The 19,250-nt window shown below is 47.3% G+C and overlaps 2 protein-coding genes across 4 annotated transcripts in view; one reads left to right on the forward strand and one right to left on the reverse strand.

Moving 5' to 3' along the window:
- Nucleotides 1-135: 135 nt before the first annotated feature.
- On the forward strand, nucleotides 136-13,159 carry Oaz2 (ornithine decarboxylase antizyme 2). The gene is given in 6 exon segments (XM_059268128.1): nucleotides 136-368; nucleotides 9,369-9,444; nucleotides 9,446-9,526; nucleotides 10,729-10,904; nucleotides 11,682-11,767; nucleotides 11,970-13,159. Coding segments are annotated over 6 exon segments (570 nt in total). The 5' UTR covers nucleotides 136-348; the 3' UTR covers nucleotides 12,101-13,159.
- A 3,163-nt stretch (nucleotides 13,160-16,322) lies between these two features.
- The window catches only part of Znf609 (zinc finger protein 609), a 147,803-nt gene continuing 144,875 nt past the window's right edge, over nucleotides 16,323-19,250 (reverse strand). For all 3 annotated transcript variants that reach the window (XM_059268131.1, XM_059268129.1, XM_059268130.1), the window contains exons 9-10: nucleotides 18,976-19,054; nucleotides 16,323-18,501 (exon numbers count right to left, since the gene is read on the reverse strand). In XM_059268131.1, the coding sequence (XP_059124114.1) occupies nucleotides 18,981-19,054 (74 nt within the window). In that variant the 3' untranslated portion in view covers nucleotides 16,323-18,501; nucleotides 18,976-18,980. The remainder of the gene's footprint in view (nucleotides 18,502-18,975; nucleotides 19,055-19,250) is intronic.

Raw genomic sequence — 19,250 nt, forward strand, 5'->3', positions numbered from 1 at the left:
CGGCTCCCGCCCCTCTTCCCAAGACGATAGCCAGCCTGGTACGCCTGCGCCTGGGCGGGGCGGCGCTCTGCCCTTTGTTGTGGGCCCCAGTTTCCCAGGACACCAAGCGGCGCTGGGGTGGGGTTATGCAGATGAGGCACTCGGGGGCGGGGCGGTTGCTCGGCGGCGGCCGGGGAGGGTCAGTTGGAGGCAGGCGCTCGCTGAGGCAAGAGGAGGGCTCTCGGCCCGCGGCCTGACAGGGACTTAGCCCGCAGAGACCGGCCCGCGCGCGCGACCCCACACCCACCCACTCGTCCACCTACCCACTCCCCGCGCCGCCTCCTCCCACCCTGAGCAGAGCCACCGAGGATGATAAACACCCAGGACAGGTAACGGCCCGGCGCAGGCTCCCCGCCCCCACCCTCCGCCGCAGCTCCAGAGGCCTCCTTCTCCTCCTTCAAGCAGCCAGTCTCCGGCCCCCAGGGGGCTCCATCCGCTCCCACTGGCCCCCTTCGCCACCCCTGCCACCTAGCCCCAGCCCTGAAATTGGGCCTCCTTCCGTCCTTTACCCCCTTCCTCCAGCCCGGCCCATCCCCCTCATCCGGGCTTCCTGCTCGCCCAAAGCGCCCCCCCCCCAAACGTGGACCCAGCCAGTCGCCCCTTTTTCTTAAGCCCAGCGGAACGGTGCCCGTTTCCCCATCCTGGGCTTTCTCCCACATAGTCCCCGAATTGGTTCTACCTTCCCTAAATCTTTCTTACTCCTCCACAAGTCACTTTAATCGCTTTAAATCCGTTCTCTAGTGGAAACTGCACCCCAGCCTGGCTCCCCTCTCAGCCCTGCCTGGCCAAGGCGGGCTCTGCCCCGCAGTTTTCAGTTCGACCCCGACCCCTCACCCCCATTCCCACCCTCCTTTGGATGTCCAGTCACCCCTTGGTCCGTCCCACTTTCCCTCTCCATCTTTCTCCAGTTAGGCCCCATTTTCCTGTCTGGGAACCTCATTCCTTTTATTTCTCAAACACTTTGGACTCCATTCTTGCCCTCCATCCTGTTTTCTTAGTGATGTCCCCAACTCTCTTCTTCTACATACTCCAACCCTTTAAACATCATGAAGCCTTACTTGGGACTCTCTTGCCTTCTCTTAACCCCCATCTTTAAAATCCTTACACCACACAACTTAGCCTGTCCCCTTTCCTGGGAAGATCTTTAAACTTCGCTCCAGGGCCTTCAGAACAGGACTGAGCCTTTGCCTACTTAAAGGCCCAGTCCCAGTTTCCCCCGTGGTTTGAAGAGAGAGGGGAGGCACATTGTTTTGAAATGGAGTGGATTTCTTAATTTATATCCTCTACCCTCTCAACAAAGTAGGAAGAACTCATCCCTCTATTCCCTTTCTCTTTTTTTCCACTTCCCCCAGATATCCCATATTTCTGCCCCATATTCTCTTCTCCAAAATATTCCATAACTTTCCAACTCTTCATGATTTTTAACCCCACTAGCTTATCTATTAAAGTGGCTTCCAATAGCAATTCAGATATGATTCCTCACACCCCCCTTCTCCCATAGGGCTTGTTGCTGACCCCTCCAAAACTTTTTGGAAACTCATTTTGATCTTTTGTCCCCATTGGACTTTTATGGCCTCTGACCTTCAGCAAGCAGATCCATTCCTTAAACTGTGCCACAATGCTCCACAACCAGACATGGCTTCCTCCTACAAGTGCCATCTTTATTGTTGATGTTCCCCTCAAAGCTTGGGCTCCTTTTACCCTAAACGATCTTGTAACTTCCTCGTTTCTACTTGTCCGGCAGCACTATCTTCTTTTCCAACCGTTTTCCTCACATTTCAGTATATCTTCAATCAATCAATCAATCAATCAATCAATGTTATCTGTTCTTCCCCTTCACAGATTACTCCATTTAGCCTAGGGTAGAGCCTGGTGAGCCAGTTAATTCTCATGTAGAGCCTGGGTTGAAAAATGCTGTCGCTTTCACCCTAAGAAGGCTTGGCCTTTCTCATCACATTCCTGCAGTGGCAGCCTTTCCTCTACTTACTTCATCTTTAGGGATTCCTTAGTCTTCCTCTGTTAAGAAGGAAACTGGCCAGGCGGTGGTGGAGAGCCTTTAGTCCCAGCATTCAGGAGGCAGAGGCAGGCGGATCTCTGTGAGTTCAAGGGCTAGCCTGGTCTACAAAGTGAGTTCAGGGATACACAGAAAAACCCTGTCTTGGAAGAAAAAAAAAAAAGCAGCAGTGGTGGCACAAGTCTTTAATCACAAGCCTCAGGAGGCAGAGGCAGGTGGATCTCTGAGTTCGAGGCTAGTCTGGTCTACATAGTGAGTTCCAGGACAGCCAGAGCTACACAGAGAAACCTTGTCTTTCAAAAAAATAAGAAAGGAAATTCTCCTTTACTTCCTACCCTTATTGCTCCATTTAGTCATTTTCTTTTCCTAATTCTCAAAATCTTACCTAGTCTTCTATCCCCATTTCTTCTCTCCATATAGGAAATTTAATCCCTATTTCCTGGTTTGTTATGGTTGTGTTTGAGCCATTATCACCAACCTGCCAAACGCTCTTTGCCTACAGTCCCATTCTGCTTTTTCCTTTTCCTTTTCCGAGACTTTCCATTATAGGTCCCTCACTACATTCCATTCTTTGATTCCATTTTCATTAACCAGTCCTTCCCAGCTCAGGAGGTGGGTGTATACTTGGATGATGCAAGATGCAAAAGGTGCTGTTGTGGTCTGGAAAGCTGTGTGTGTGGAGGATGGAGGGCAAGGTTTGAGGATACGTGAAATGGGGTTTTTCTCTGGGGGTTGGAAGTGAGGCATTTCAGCAGTCATTCTCAGGAGTCCTTTGGACTGATTGGGTCTAAGTGCCAAGTCCTTTGCAGCTTGAGCCAGACATTGGAGTATTTGAAACCAACACTTAGGGGCCTTCACTAATTGAGTCTTAGCTGAGTTCCAATTATGCCTCACTTAGCCAATGTGCTTACGTGTAAAAAGAAGAGGGTTGAGTTAGCTTAAGGTTTCTTCCAGCTGCCCAAGTGGCAAAACAGGCTCGCTTGTCTCCAGGGCCCTTGCTTTAGTGTGTTGGTAATTTGAGGGGCTTGGCTATGTGAGGCAGGTGGAGGGAGGAGTCAGCTGGCCTGCCAGGGCCTGGGCAAGCTGGTCCTTGGATCCGGCTCGTCTCCTTTGGCCTGGGGGTGGGGTGGGGTATATAGGGTGTCTGGTTTCTTTGCTTTATGGCAATCTTGTTTCCATAGTGTCCTTCCCAGCCTTCTCTGCTGGCCCTTAACTTTCTGAAAGGAATCCTGTTGGAGTCCTAACTACGGGTTCTGATAACAGCCGGATGTTCTTCCCAGGCAGTGTTGGTGTTTTGAATGTGCAGTGTAGGGAGCTGGCTGAGAGTTTAGTTCCCATTGGATGGGGGATGGGCTTTCCAACTTCCCTGGCCCCTGTGAAAAATTCAGGAGAGGGAAGACTACTTTCCTGGAAGAAATTGTTGCAGAAGAGTTGGCAGTGTTTTGAAAACAAGGCGCTTCCTTTCTAGCAGTCAGATTAGTATCTCCAAAATGTCAGAATTCCTGATGGTGGGGGAGGGAAGAAGAGCAAGTACAAGACCCCTTTATTATGTGTTTTCAACAATAGGTTTAAATTGAAGAGGAAATCAAATTTTGTGACCTTTCTCTGCCTGGAGTTGTAGGGACTGTGGACACAGTATCTGTGTAGGGCCTGTTTGGGACCCTGTGACAGTACAGTATATGGAATTTTTTTTTTTTTTTGTAATAAAGGGGAATATAGTCAACACTGGCTTCGTTAGCCATACTGTAGTCAATCTGTGTGATGGGCTTTAGGGAGAAACATTAGGTTCCACAGGTGGTTTTTTAGGGGTAGGGAGGGCCCAAGAGCACTTCAGGGCTACCAATAGTACCTTCACTGCATTCCTCTGTAATGGAATTTCTCTCTTCCCAGATAGTTTGGTTTTTTTATTCCCCCTTTCTCAGCAGTTTTGCTTGTTGAGTGTGGGGCAGTAGAGAGACTGGCAACTAGTCTAGGCAGAAATACCCCTACATTGGGTATGCGCTTTAGAAAGCAATGGGGACTAATAATAGCAATTCCCCATTCTGCCAAGAAATCCAAATTTAGCCCTAGAGCTGTGCATATATATATGAAGGAGACGGAAGAGTAGGGCAGAGGCATGTTACAAATGAGTATTTCTGGAAGAAGCCATTCATTCTGTTTTAAACTGGTATACAGTGGTAATTCATGTTGATGCCATGACTTGGAAGGTTCATTAAAAGTGATAGGGCTGGGCATGGTGGCTCAAGCCTTTAATCCCAGCACTCTGGAGGCATCAGCAGACAGATCTCTGTAAGTTTCAAGGCAAGCTGGTCTACATAGTGAGTTTGAGACCAGCCAGGGCTACATGATCAGTAAGACTTTGCAAACTACAACAATGAAAAAAAAAAGACAGGAAGGAAGTTGTAAAGCAGACTGTAATGGCTCAGTTGATGAGCAAGAATTTGGTTATTTGAGCAAGACAGTTTCCTGCTAGGAGCAGCAAATGCCCTGTGTAAGAAAAGCTTTACGAAAATTCCTAGGCCTTTGATACTATATAAACAATGATGTAATCCTGCCCTCCCTCAGAGGGGAGGTTGGACTGTGAAGAGCTAACAGTATAAACTACACTGATAAAAATGTCTTCAAGTACTGTACAATATAGTACAGTTGCTTAAGCTATCTAGCAACCACAGGTGGCAATACGGTGGTGTCTGCCATTGGCAGATGTACCAGTTAGCTGTGCGATTAGCAAACATCAGGGGCACAGATTTTCTGGCTGCCATCTGATGTATGTTTCTTGTGGAAAATCAACCAAAACCCAATTTTGCTTTCAGCCTATGATTCAGAGTGGTGATGTCATTTTCTTATAATTATGCTGATTAAGTAGACTCCCTTTGGAGCATATAACAGCCCTGGTGAAGTGACTTAGTGACTTATGCCTGGCACCAATCAAAGCCTCTCTCTCCGATACTGAGAGGAATTGACAGTTGGAAATCAGCCTTTGCGGTCACCTTAGATTGAAGGTAGCTGACGCTTTCTATCTTTCTGCTTAGGTCCTTTTTGCTAAGTTGCTTGTAGCTCTGGATTAGTCTTGCTTTACGTAAGGATTACTCATCAGAGATATTCCAAGTCTTAGGGTACAAGCAGCCTGGGTGAGGGAACTAAGGGTGCCCTGGGTGTTGTGTGAAGCAGGGCCTGAGACATGGATGGGTCAGAAGAAGTGGAGAGAATGAATGTAGAATACAGGGAGTGTGATTTTGGTATTACCAAGGCCAGATGATCGTCTCTGACAGGCAGTGGGGATGAAAGGGAGACTTGACTGGGTTGAGGAGACCACTGCATTGGAGTGAAAAATTATGAAAGGGAGACTTGACTGGGTTGAGGAGACCACTGCATTGGAGTGAAAAATTATACTATCAGAGAATTTGAATTCCAAGTATTTGTTAGATTAGGTTGTGCTTTGTGCAGGCTAAAAATAAAAGAGAAGGGGGTGGGATGACAAAGTGAGCTGGAAGTTTTTTTGTTTTTTGAGACAGGGTCTCACTGTCCAAAATCACTGTGTAGCTTGGGTTAGCTTTGACTTCACAGCAGTCTCCTGCTTCAGTCTCCAGAGACCTGGGGCTACAAATGAGTCACTTGTTGAGTTTTTCCTTTTCCTTGTGGTACTGGGGCTCACTCAGACCCACAAAATGGCTTTGTACATTTCAGGCAAATGCTACCACTGAGCTACATCTCCAGCCCCAGAAGTCCTGTGTCATTGTATTTAAAGATAGATCTGGTGTGGTGGTGCACACCTGTAATCTCAGCACTTGGGAGGTAGAGGCAGAAGGATCAGAAGTTCAAGGTCATCCTCACGTACATAGTGAGTTTGAGGCCAGCAAAAGCTAAATGAGACCCTCTTTCAACACACATACACAGGAAAAAATAAGGTTAATTCTTTTAATTAATTAGTAAATGCGGTCAAGATTCTAAAAATCTGATAAAAATTTGACTTAGCATCAACATTTCCCAGGTATACATCTGCTACATATACTGCATGATAGTAGTCATATGAAATCATGGCTTGCTAAGGACATTTCATTGATGAATTGATTGCTGGAGAATCAAACCTAGAGCCATGCTTACTAGGCAGGCATGCACACTCAGCTCACAGATGCTGTGAATTATGGACAGTAAGTGAACTGTATATGGTACTAGATGATCTGAGGTGTGGTTCCAGGGGCAGATTCTTTAACAGCTGAGGAAACAGGCACAGTACCAGCCCTAAGCTCCCATTGTCTTGGGAGTTGCCTTGGATGTGGATCCCGGACACCTTCATTTCCAGTGTGGTCTATTTTCTAAAAAGCAGGACTACTGGGCCAGCTGGATGTTGGGTACAGTATAATATATTTGACTTAATCTTTTCAGCTTCTGGCCTTAAACTTCTTTAAAAAATGCTAAGTTCATTCATCTCTTGTGTGTGCATGTGTATAGTGTGTATGGAGGTCAGAGCCTGTTCATTTTCCCACGTGGGGTCAGGGGGTTGTACTCAGGTCATGAGACTTAGTGGCAAATCGTTACCTGTTGATCATCTCTCTCATCTCATGCTAGAAGGAACAGAAATCCTCGGTTTTGGTTTTTGTCTTTTGTGGAAGGGATTGGGCCATTTCTGCCCCCTAGAGGAGTAACTAAAATCTGTGGAAGGATTGACAAAAGCTGAAAAAAACAAAAACAAATAGAATATGAAAGCCTTTGTATTTTGTGTCAAAGACTTGTCTTTAAGAAACCACATTTTCTGGATGGTAGTGGCATATGCCTGTGGAGGCAGAGGCAGGTGGATCTCTGTGAGTTCAAGGCCAGTCTGGTTTATAGAGTGAGTTCCAGGACATCCAGGGCTATAGATTTTGGTATCTTGTTTGAACATTAAAGTATCAGAAAAGGTGGTTGTTGCTAGGTAATTTCATGTCCCATAGTTGCTGTCCATCCTTCATCCCTTCCCTTCAGAAATGACAATCAGGTATTTTAAGTGTAATCTGCCATTCACTTTGAGTAACTAAACAATGCATTATAATGGACAGTGAATATAATTTTTATGAACTCATGTCCACTCAGTTATTTCTGTTAGGGAACTGGACCTGGATCCCTGTGTACACACATGCCTTCTGCAGGCTTTTTACAGGGGAATAGCAGAGTTTGTATGTGATGATCTTGTGTGTGTGGAGGGAAGTAATCTGTTAACAAGGCGTGGACTTTATTGCATTTACTTGGAGATATAAAGAAACCAGAAGTATCACAGATTAGTGTAGGAAAAGATGCAGGCTCCAGGAGTTATTTCTGGGAAAACAAGAGATTGTGTCCTGCCCCCCATACTGTGATCCTTTCTGGGGTGGCCCCTGGTTTCTGCCATTTCTGAGTGTGAATTAGGTATGAATCAGGATGCTGGTTGGAATGTGGGGCTTAAGTTCAGTTAGGTCAGTCAAGTAGAAGTCTGGCAGCAGAATTCTAGAATTACAAGGGCCTTGGTGATCTAGTTGTTTTGTGAACCCAAACAGTTCTAGTATACAAGATACCTTCTTACCTGTCACAGAGGGTATTTGATTTGCCCAGTCCTAGGGGTAGCTCTGCCAATCACTGTAAGCTAGCCAGCCAGTCAGCTAGCTTCTCCAGTGGCCCAGTCTTCTGGTACCCCCACAGAAGAACTTCAACCAAGGGTGGAGAAGGGAAGCCTCAGATGGGGTTTGTGTCTTTCCATAGGAAACTCCTGATTTGCTTTTTCTTTTTCTTTTTTTGGTTGCCTGAACAATGCTATTCCGCTCTTTACCACTTTAGAAGGGGAAGTCACAATAACTTTGTGTAAAGTAGAAAATAACTCCCATCCTTGCCCAGTAGCTGTTGGTAAGGCAGTTGAGAAGTATTCCCTGAGGATTTCCAGGAGGCAGGAGGTAGGTATATATAACCATCTGCAGATGTGAATGCCACCCCAGGAACTCCATTTCTCATTTACATATGCTTTTAGAACCCCCAGTTGGAATCCCTTAGAGCTGAGCCATGGTGGGCTTGGACTTCTTGCCTGAACTGGAAAGCTGATACAGACCAGTTAGTGGTTAAATGACTAGATGGTATATTTAGTTTTGTTGTTTTTCATTTGAAAGAACTCCAACCAATATGCCACACACCATTTCAGGGAGGAAAACCCCAATTTCCAGCATATGTAGCTTTCTGTAGTGTAGATATACCACACTTGGCTTATTCAAGTTGCCAGCATGACATTGCTAAAAAACAGTTCTGTAGCCAGGCAGTGGTGGCACACATCTTAAATCCCAGCACTTGAGAGGCAGAGACAGATGGATCTTGGTGAGTTCAAGGCCAGCCTGGCCTACAAATCGAGTTCCAGGACAGCCAGGACTATACAGAGAAACCCTGTCTCAAAAAACAGAAACTACAACAACAACAACAAAAGTTCTGTAGTTGTGTGTGCTGGCTGTAGCATTCCTGTTCACTCCTGGTTCCCCTGTGTTTGTGTGTTATGTTGTGGCTATGGGATAGGCCTGTTGCTGAGTCATGATGCACACAGTTTTCCTCTTTCCCTGCCATTAAATCAGAACCAAAGAGGGCAGTGGAGCAGATCTGAAACCCTTTTGTGTCTGCCTGAAGATTAAAGTGGCTGCCAGATAGGGTATCCATGTGGTCGTCCTGGAGAGCTTTTAAACATCTGTAAGCCATTTGAGTCTTGGCTCCTTATTCGGGGCTCAGCACAGATACCCCTTTTCTTACACCTGTGTCTGTTTTGACAGTGTCAGTATATCCATGTTCTCATGCTTAGGTCAAGAAGGGACCTGAAAAAGTGGAAGGCCCAGAATTTAGTGGCAGATCAGAGACAGACCATGGTACTCTGGAGCCAAATCCAAGATTTAGTTCATTCATAAACCTAGAACAATCTGGGCCTTTTTTTTTTTTTAAATTGCAATTCCTTTCTGGAAATGAGGATGGGAGAGTGAGTGGCCTTGTTAGTTTCTCAGCCCCTAGCACCCAGTCCATGTTGCCACTCCTTTTGAAGCTTAGTGACTGTACCACATAGGTGGCTAAGGCATGGCTGGTTCAAGGAGAGACTGGCTGGGGGACATGAGGCTGAAGATTTCTGTGTCAGAACTCACAGATGTTTGATAGGTCAGACGCTCCCTTGGCTTTCTGGGACTCTTTATGCTTCTTGACCCAAAAAACTAGCATTCTGCAAGTTCAAGTAAAAAAAACCTTGAGCAGTGGTGTAGCCTTAGAATATTGTTTAGGCAGCAGGAGGGCTGAAGGGGCACGGGCTAAATGTCTGGGTGTTTACTTTCTGACCTTCTGTCTCTTGCAGTAGTATTTTGCCTTTGAGTAACTGTCCCCAGCTCCAGTGCTGCAGGCACATTGTTCCAGGGCCTCTGTGGTGCTCCTGATGCCCCTCACCCACTGTCGAAGATCCCCGGTGGGCGAGGGGGCGGCAGGGATCCTTCTCTCTCAGCTCTAATATATAAGGTAAGGAGGATTTGGGTATAGAAGCTTGGGTGGAGCCTTCTAGATCCCATTGAGCTCTCTCAAATCCTGCAGTTTTTCCTTAGTTTTCTCTTAGAGGTGATAGGGTGACTAAGAGAAAACGGGAACTGGTAACTTTTTTCAACTGAAGCTGCTTTATGCCTTTTCTGAAATCCTAGAGGAAAAACATTAGTACTATTTGTTGTCTTTTAATCTGTTGTTGATTGAGGCCCAGGACCTGGTCCAGCTTCTTTCTTAGGCTGGGAATGGAAAGTTAATAGGGCATCTGAGTTCTGTGTGCAAGGACTTGACTTTAACTCCTGAATGCTGGGATTACAGGTGTGTACTGCAATGTGCAGCTATCGTTCATGTAAAAAAATTTTGTGTTTTTCTTTTTTTTGGTTTTTCGAGACAGGGTTTCTTTATGTAGTTTTGGTGTCTGTCCTGGGTCTCGTTCTGTAGCCCAGGCTGGCCTAGAACTCACAGAGATCCACCTAGCTCTGCCTCCCGAGTGCTGGGATTAAAGGCATGCACCACTGCTGCCTGGCTATTAAAAAAAAAAAAATTTTTAAAGGCAAGGTCTTAGGCCACACATGGTAGCATATACCTTTAATTTCAACACTTAGGAAGGAGCAAAGGCAGGTAGATCTCTAGGAGTTCCAGGCCAGCCAGGGCTATATAGTGAGACCCTCTCTCAAAAACAAAGAACAAGAAACAAAACAAAACGGTCTTGTTGTGTATTCCAGGCTGGCCTTTAACTCATAATCCTCCTGCCTCAGTCTCTAGTCCAACAGTCCTGGAATTTCATTTGTTTTTGACATTTTCTCTTAAGAAAGGGAAGGGAAAGCCCTGACAGGCTTTCAGGTCATGGAGACCTAGGTTTTAATCTCAACTGGGCCTGCTACTAAGTTGCTCTTGCCTTGTTACCTCATCTTTAAGGTGGAGATATTAATACATGACTAGTACTTTGCACAGTGCTTATTAGCACTTGGTTCTTAGTAAAGATTTCCTTTCCCAACCAAGTGCTGCTTTTACCAATAGCAGCCATTCTTGGCTCACAAGGAGGTCTGTATTTCTGACATGCCCCATGATCCATGCCACCCTGAGAATGGTTCAAGGGATAGATAGCAGCACCCTCTGGTTTAGGGAACATAGGATGTAGCATGTAGACTGATCCTGTCCTCTGCCCTAACCTTCCTTCTCAGGACGAGAAGCTCACTGTAACCCAGGACCTCCCTGTGAACGATGGGAAGCCTCACATCGTGCACTTCCAGTATGAGGTCACCGAGGTGAAAGTCTCTTCCTGGGATGCAGTCCTGTCCAGCCAGAGCCTGTTTATAGAAATCCCAGATGGATTATTAGCTGATGGGAGCAAAGAAGGGTAAGGAGACAATAAAGAAAATGGTTATTAGGGATAGCAGCGTTATAGGGGAGTCTACACCTTCTTCCTTAGCTCTAGACTCTCCAAGTAGATAATGCTTTGTTATAGGTTATTTTTAGCCAGTAAATCAGGCCTGCTCTAGATACAATTAAAGCAAACAGTTAATATATTAACCCGTTACCCACCAGCTAATCAGCAGCTGTCAGTTCCCCTTGAGCCACCATACAAAGGTGCAGTTCCAAAGGCCAGGGAATACAGGTAGAGGGGTAGGGTTTCATTGGATTGGGCACTGCTCTATAAGCAGCCTATCTGTAAAAGTCAGTCCCAGACAATTCTCTTGACTGACCTCAATTTTTCTTTTGAGATAGGCTCTCACTCTGTAGACCAGGCTGGTCTCAAACTCACAGAGATCACCTGCCTTTGCCTCTCCAGTGCTGGGATTAAAGGAGTGAACCACCATACCTGGGCCTAGTGTAATACCCACAGTGAACTGGGTTCTGTTGAAGGCCCCACATTGTCCTGTGACCTGCACTAGTTAAGACAGTATTACTTTCAGGTAGTTGAAGAACTCTATTATAGGGAGAGAGACCCCACTCCCACCCCCGCCCCATCTGTGACTTATTTTTCTCTTAATATAGGGCTCTAGATTGGGGCCCTTTTTCTGGAGATTCTGTATCAACCTTGCTGGCTCTTAGGCTCCAGAGGCCCTTTTGGGGGTGGGGTGGAGGTCTGCAGAGGTGGCAGTGGATGGACCTGAGCAGTGCTTTGTTTCTGCAGATTATTAGCACTGCTAGAGTTTGCTGAGGAGAAGATGAAAGTGAACTACGTCTTCATCTGCTTCAGGAAGGGCCGGGAAGACAGAGGTGAGCAGTCAAAACCATTTGAGGCCTACAGCCCAGCTAGTGGGGCCTGGGGTGGAAGCAGAGGGCTGTGCACTGTGCACACTTGCCCTACAAACTGGGAGAGTTATGGCCAAGGGGGAGTGCCTGAGACCCTCTTACTTTGTTTCATCTTTGGGATTTTCCCTGGATTTGAGACTCCCCTTTCTATGATTCCTTTCTGCAGCTCCACTCCTGAAGACATTCAGCTTCTTGGGCTTTGAGATTGTGCGTCCAGGTCATCCCTGTGTCCCCTCTCGGCCAGATGTGATGTTCATGGTTTACCCCCTGGACCAGAACTTGTCTGATGAGGACTAATGGTCATAGAGGATGCTTTGCCCAAGAGCCACAGTGGGGCAAGAGGGGAAGTTAGGCAGCCCTGGGACAAATGAGTGTTTCTGGCTGTCTAGGGAAGGACATTGAGGGCTCAGGTTGAGGGTTGTGTTCTCGGAGTTGACTCGTTGAAATTGTTTTCCATAAAGAACAGTATAAGCATATTATTCACATGTAATCACCAATAGTAAATGAAGATGTTTATGAACTGGCATTAGAAGCTTTTTAAACTGCTCTATGGTGTGCTCCATCTAGCCTAGGGGAGGAAATTGCCTGGAGCGGGAGAGACTGCCTGGTCCAGGGGCAGGGGCTGGTGGGCAGCACTGTTAGGCTCGGGTTTCCTTGCGGTTGGGCTTTCTTTTTTTGGTTTTTAAGACTTAGGTATTTTCTTTCTTTGCTTCCTGTCACCCGGGGCTCCTGAGTACAGGCTTTTTAGCTCCTGGGCAGTGTCCTTGGGTTGTTTTTGACACTCCACCTTGGGCTTCTTGGCATTTTGTGTCTGGCCTGGTGTAAGCAGGTCTGACCTTGCTTTCTTTACAGCTTAGTGTTATTCTGGCATTTGGTTAAGCTGGCTTAATCTGTTTAATGTTACCAGTGCATTTTAAATAGGGGCATTGAAATTCACCCCCCACCACCAGGGCTTTTTTGGGGGTGCCTGGGCCTTAAGAAACTAGCCAAACTACATCTCAAGTTACCATCGGAGTTCTTGCTTCCATGGCCCAGGCCCCAAGATCTCTTTTCTAGCAAGAGCTGAGAGGAAGCCTAGCAAACTCAGGGCTTGGGATTTGTGGGGGAATCTGTTCTTAGGACAGGATGCCTCTGGCTGGCCAAGCATAGTACTGACTGCCTCCCCAACAGGTTCCAAGCAGTGCCCGCTCTACCGGGCTCAGGGTAGGCTGGACTGCAGAAGTGGCCTGCCCTTTACTGCTTCACCAAACAGTGTGTTCTAAAGGGAAAAGAAGGGAGAGAGATCTACATTGGGTGTGGGGGTGTCAGGGAGGCAAGTGTGTTGTGTTACTGTGTCAATAAACTGATTTAAAGTTGTGGTTGGTCTGTTCTTTATTCCTGTATCAGGACCAACTTCCCTACCACTACCAGATCTAAACATAATACAGGTGTGATATACACTTCCCAGGGAAAGACCTGCTCGTCTCTGGGGCCATGTTCCACTGAAATGTGGGGTTGCTAGGGAGACACCAAGTGCCCTTGGAGAGAGGTGTATACATAACACTTTCCTGTGTGGTAGCAGCTAACCCAGAATTCCAGTTGTTAATAGAAGGCTGGGGCTTAACACTAGGTTTTAGATTTTCATGGTGCTAACTTTATCCCTGAAGTCTTTTTTTTTTTCTTTCCCTTTTTCTTTTTTGACTTAAGGTCGCTATAGCTCTGGCCTTAACTTGTAACACTCTAAGGTCTTTGGAAGAAACAGCACATTCTTTTCCTCCTTTTGGAGCCCAGTGTTCCTAAGGCATGTCTTCTAGTCTCTTTTTACCACTAGCTTGAAGACTCATTTCTCTGGTCCTGGAGAGGGGGCTAAGCACTCTCATCACCTCACTTCTCAGGTTTCTCCCCATGCATGTTAAATCCCTTCCCCTCAAGGCAATGTTCTTCTACCAATGGATTTGCAAGTGCCTTATAGTCAACCCTTAGTTTCTCCATACACTTGACCCATTTTCAACTTTTTTCATGGCGCTTACCTGTGTTTTATTTACCAAGTCACTAAACTTGGGCTCCACCTGCACATGGTATTCCTTCAAAGTGAGCTGAAATTATAATTGGTTTGGAAATACCCTCCATCAAACAGATGACTCCTAGAGGTAGCCTAAAGGTAGCAAGGGAGGTCATGATTCAATTGTAAAATCTGAGCAATCCATTTACAAATCAACAGGGCTAACAAAGAAACAAGACTCACTGAGTTCTTTAACTTTTCAGCCCAAGCTTGCAAAGCCGAGGGAAACAGTTTCTGCTGCTGTATGTTGATGTTTCCTGTTTACAGCTGGTAAAATGGGCTGACCTGGAAACTATATACCTACCTGTCACACACACAAACTGGGCTGTTGAAGACCACCACTGACAGTACCTAATCATGGGAAGTAGGCAGCAGCACTTCATTTGAAAAAGCAACTTAGAAGGTAGAAAATCTGGGGATGGTGAAGAGGGGCTAGGAAAGGGAGATACGTGAAAGGCAAACTTTAGTCTAAATGTAAGAACAGGGACATTAAAAACTTTATTCAATAAATACAACAAATAATTTAAAAATAGACTTCAATTCCAAAGCCAATTAAGAAAAGGAAGTAGAGACAAAGTGGAGAAGGGGGAGGAGGAAGGTCAGGAAGAGAAAGCCTGAACATGGTTTGGCTGGGCTGTGTTTCTGAAGGGTACCACTCTTTGAGAGTCTCATCAAAAGCCCTTGATCTCATAGGGTAACAACGGGAGTCCAGGAGTGGTTCCTGGACCAGCAGACTTCGGAGGCTAGGATGGGTGGGGTGTGTGTGGGGTGGAGTGCTGGGGGGTCATTTTCCCACTTGTTCCTAAAACCTTCCATTCTAAGTCCCAGGCAGGTTTAAGTAGTGCAAAATCTCAGGCAGAGAGCTCCCAGCTGCATAGTTTCATAGAGGAATGAATGTCCAAAGTCAGGGCCTCTGAGAGGCAGGTCTCAGAGTACCCAGGCGTCCAAAGCCACTTTGGTGAATGGGATCCAAGGGTAAAAAGAAGAGGCCAGGATAAAGAATCAGCCAGTGGCCAAGCCAGAAAACAATGCTGGGCAGGAAAAGGCTCCAAGGGAAAGTAGTCTGCACACTGGATTCAACAGCTTGCTGTCAGCCAGTGGAGGTGACGCTGAGGATGCACATGGAGCAGGACTAGAGAGAGACACGGAAGCCGAGGGGATAGGACAGCTAGGGGAGGAGGCAGCAGCAGCTCAGCAGCAAATCCAGGAGAAATAACCAGCAGCCCTCACAGATTTGTGATTGTCTCTTAAAAAGATTTATTTTCTCTTCTTGCCTGAATGTACAAAGGCAAAAAGAGTACAGTTTGTATATATATATATTTATATATATATATATATATATATAAAAAAACAAGGAACTTGGTAATGTACACTTTACAGAAGGGAAGAATCAGGAAGACTGAAATTAAATCCAACAGAGCAACGCCAATGGAACAAAAGCTATGAACAGCAACACTGCCCCTCCAGCCCGGGCCTCCAGCTTGCCCCAACCTGCTCCCAATGGGAGGGCTGAGCACCAAGGCAAGCGGGTGGGCTGGGGCAGGAGGGGCTGGGGACAAGGCCTGGGAGGGCCATGGCAGGGAATCACTGGAAAGTTACCTAGGATGCCCTAGTAATAAATGACAAAGGCCCAGAATTATGGGCCAGCTAGCTGCCCAGCTGAATCTTGAGGGGCATCAGAGTACACAATGATAGGGTATATGGGGTAGTAAGTGACGAGGAGGCCTCAAACCTATATCCAGTTCTCTAGCCCTTCTGCAGTCTTAACTCCCAACTCCCTTAAGCTAAGTCCCCCACCCCACCCTGGAGCCTGGAGAGGAGATGCATGAAATGGTTATTGTAGAGGGTACCTTCTTAACCTTCTCTGTGTGTTTCTTTGACCTGGAGACGTATGGCCAGTGTAGGCTAAGAGGAGAGCACATGTACATGTATAAGACAGGGAAGAGCTGAAGGGAACTGGCACACCATTGAGGAAGCAGACAGGAATCCTAGGCAGCAGCTGTCAAGCTGTGGCTGCCCTCTTTGGGGTGAGGCCCCTACTTGTAGCTTCTCCACATGGGTCTCAGAGATTACTGAACACCAAGGGCATGGGCAGGGGTGGCTCAGTGAGAGGCTTGGCAGACTGGACCAGATCTTGTGTCTGACTAGGTGTCACAGGTAGTTCCCCCTGTGGAGTGTGGAGGTGGACAGCCAATCACTCAGCACTAGTCAGGATCTCCACAGCTGCAGCTATGTGACACTATTTCAGGAGAAGACCGGACTCAGATGGGGACCAGGAGGAGCAGGCTGAGAACACAGTGTCATTTTTCTACTGCTAATCTCACTCCAGGGCAGGGCCTGTTCTTCAAGGGGCACTTGGATAGAGGGATCAAAGAGCTGACTTTTTGAGAGAGAGAGAGAGAGAGAGAGAGAGAGAGAGAGAGAGAGAGAGAGAGAGAGAGAGAGAGAGAGAGGGGGAGGGAGGGAGGGAGGGAGGAGAGAGAGGAGAGAGAGAGAAACCTGTTCCCTTCTGCAGAACCTAAGGCTGTCTTGCAAATACAGCCTCTGTTATAAAATGAAGTAGAAAAGGCAGGAATGTGGGTCGTGCCTTCCCAATGAAAAAGAAAATTGCTCCAATGGTTCCTTTACAATATGTACAAAGCACATTGCAAGCCAGTGCCACAGATACATACAAAACACCAACAGTATTTAAGAAACAAACAGGAACAGATGGGCACCTGGCTCTATTCACTGGAGTTTTTGGGGAGGCATAATCAGGCTGAAAGCCAGTCACCCTCTTAGAATGGGTAATGGGTTAGGTAGGATGGTGTCTCCAATATCTACTTCCATGAATGAAAGGGGGTCACTGCCCAAAGTACTGCTTTCTGGGACAACATGGGCACAGGGGATGATGGTGGTGAGGGAAGGGCTGCTTGGGGTCCAGCCAACAGGTCGAAAACAAAAGAGTTTTTCAAGTGCCCAGAACCCAGCTTGAACAAAAATAAGGACTTGGAATCGGGAAAGGTGCGTAGGTAGGAGGTGCCAACACCCCAAGCCTGTCTGTCCACAGGGAGGGCTCCCAGGTCCTTGGGAACCACCTTTCCTTGGGCTTTGTGCTTACCAGCTCCCACCACCTCATTCTCCCAAAGAAGTCAGCCATCCTCAAAGTGTCATTTCTGACATTCTTGTGACAAGCTCCCTGTTAGCCCAGACTGCTATCTGTAGACCTTTCTCTCTCTTGCAGCCCAGAGGGTAAAGACAAGAGGGGAGGGGAACAAAGGGATGATACCCCGCAATAGCAGAGAGCTAAAAAGCATCCCACATTCTGGGAAGAAGTGACTCCAGTAAAGCTAGGTCATCACTTTCCCAGCACACAACTTTGCAGCTCAGGGGAACAGAGACATGTCTGCACCCCAAAGCCCCATCCCACTGTGTCCACTCTGTGGCTTGGGTATATAATGCTTGAATATGCTATTTCAGGGTCTAAGGAGCAAATCCTTGGCCAGTGGCCCCTAAAACAAAAATGTGTGTTACAAAGACACGCCTCACATTGGCACACAAGGAGTTACAGAATGAACTGTATAAAATCATGTACCTTTAGACAGAGGAACTGGGCTGTACACATTTGTGACCCTAAATGAGAAAGATACTCAGAAGACTGAATGTCTCCAAGAACTGCCGGGTGTTCCTACAGCCTGCCTTCTGGTTCGTGCCCTAAAGTGATGTGGCAGACTCCAAGGTTACCCGTGCTGGGAGAAGTCTACTCTGCCTGAGTTGTAAGAGCCAAGCAGTAGAAGAGGTCAGTATGGGGATTCCCCCTGCCCCTGGAAAAGGCACCAAGGGGTTAAAAAGAAAGAGAAAGGGCAAGGAGTTGGGAGATGAAAAGCGGCAGGAATTTTGGTGAGGAAGCAGGTTCAATTTCACAGACTCCACTTATGCTCCAGCTCCTCCCAGCATCCCCAGGGAACCCTGTGCTGGTGCTAGAACCCTACCTTCTGCCTAACAGGAGCACAAGGCTCTGGGGCCTCGAGGGGTGGGGCAAATGCCTTACTCTCCCCTTACAGGTTAGGCTCTGAGCGTTCATCTGTGCTAATATTAGAGGAGGATGTCTCCATGCTTGAAGACCTCGTCTTCACAATCACAGGGAAAACAGCCCCCAACTTCTTTCCTGAGATTCTAATTTCTCCACGTGCTGCCAGTTCCCAGGGCCCAGACCACTGAGGAGACAGGGAATCTTGTTGATGGTGGTAATGACAATGAAAGGGGCGTGGCTGCTGTGCTGTCTTCAGACCTCACCCCATGCTTGGGGTCCCTCCCAGGTGTGTGTAGGGTACTGCTCTGGCGGTAGACTAGGGGCTGGGTTAACAGAGCAGTAACTTCTCTGGGATGAGGCTCTGTTCCCTCCGTTGCTCCTACGCCTTCATCTCCACAGATGCCACATCAGTCTTAACTGTGGCTGAGAGAATAAATATTTTTGCAAAGTACCAGTTCTTCAGCTCCTGAGGAAGAGGAAGGGTCAGGTGGAGGTGAGACAGCCAAGGGTCTGCCTTCAGTCACGGTAGGAATGGCAAACAGGATGATCAGCACCGTGTAACTGAGGGTAAAATGGCACCTCCAGCACCACCTCAAATGAGCCAGGCTGGCCCACGAAGCTGACTTCATCTGGGCACTTGGTGTTCTGCAAAGGAAAAATGACAGGTCAACAGGTAATTGTGGCCTGCTTGGTATCACACCCACAAGATGGCGCTCTAAGGAAACGAGCGGAGGCTGGTGAGATGGTGTAAGGGTGCTTGCTGCCAAGCCCAAGCGGAGTTCCATCCTCCATCTAGAGGAAGGAACTCCCTGTAAGCTGTTCTCCGACCTCTGCACATATGCACCGCTGTCAACAATAAATAAAACAACAACAATCCCCCCCCCCCCCCTCCACACACACACACAAAAAGAACTGCAGGGAAAGCCAGCTAGTGCTGCCTCCTCCACAGGCCCTCAGATGTACACAGTTTCGTAAGAGGCCAGTGCCACAGGCGGGCCCCCTTTTCCAGACCACTGACCTCACACGGTTACCCCTCAGTTGGGCACCACAGGGATTCTGTGATCCAGGTAGCAGCTACCCCTGTTAATTTGTTACCCCAAATTAACAAAAGCTACTTACCATTCTCACCTCCTGGGGGGTGGGTAGAGTGAGGGAGTTGAGCCTTGCTGGCTGGCAACAATGGCTGTAGAAGAAAGCCCTGGGCAAGCAGAGAACATATTTAATGTAGCACTCAGGAAATCGCCCTCCACACTCCACCAGTTGGCTGAATATAGGGAGGAATTTCCCCTTAGGTTCCCCTAACGCCACTGAATTTTTGGGGTGCTGACAGAAAACCAAACAACCCTGATACTTGGCCAGATCTAGTGGGTGAGGGGTACAGCTTGGTTTTCAAC

This window comes from Peromyscus eremicus, chromosome 7, assembly GCF_949786415.1.
Source record: "Peromyscus eremicus chromosome 7, PerEre_H2_v1, whole genome shotgun sequence".
Lineage (NCBI taxonomy): Eukaryota > Metazoa > Chordata > Mammalia > Rodentia > Cricetidae > Peromyscus > Peromyscus eremicus.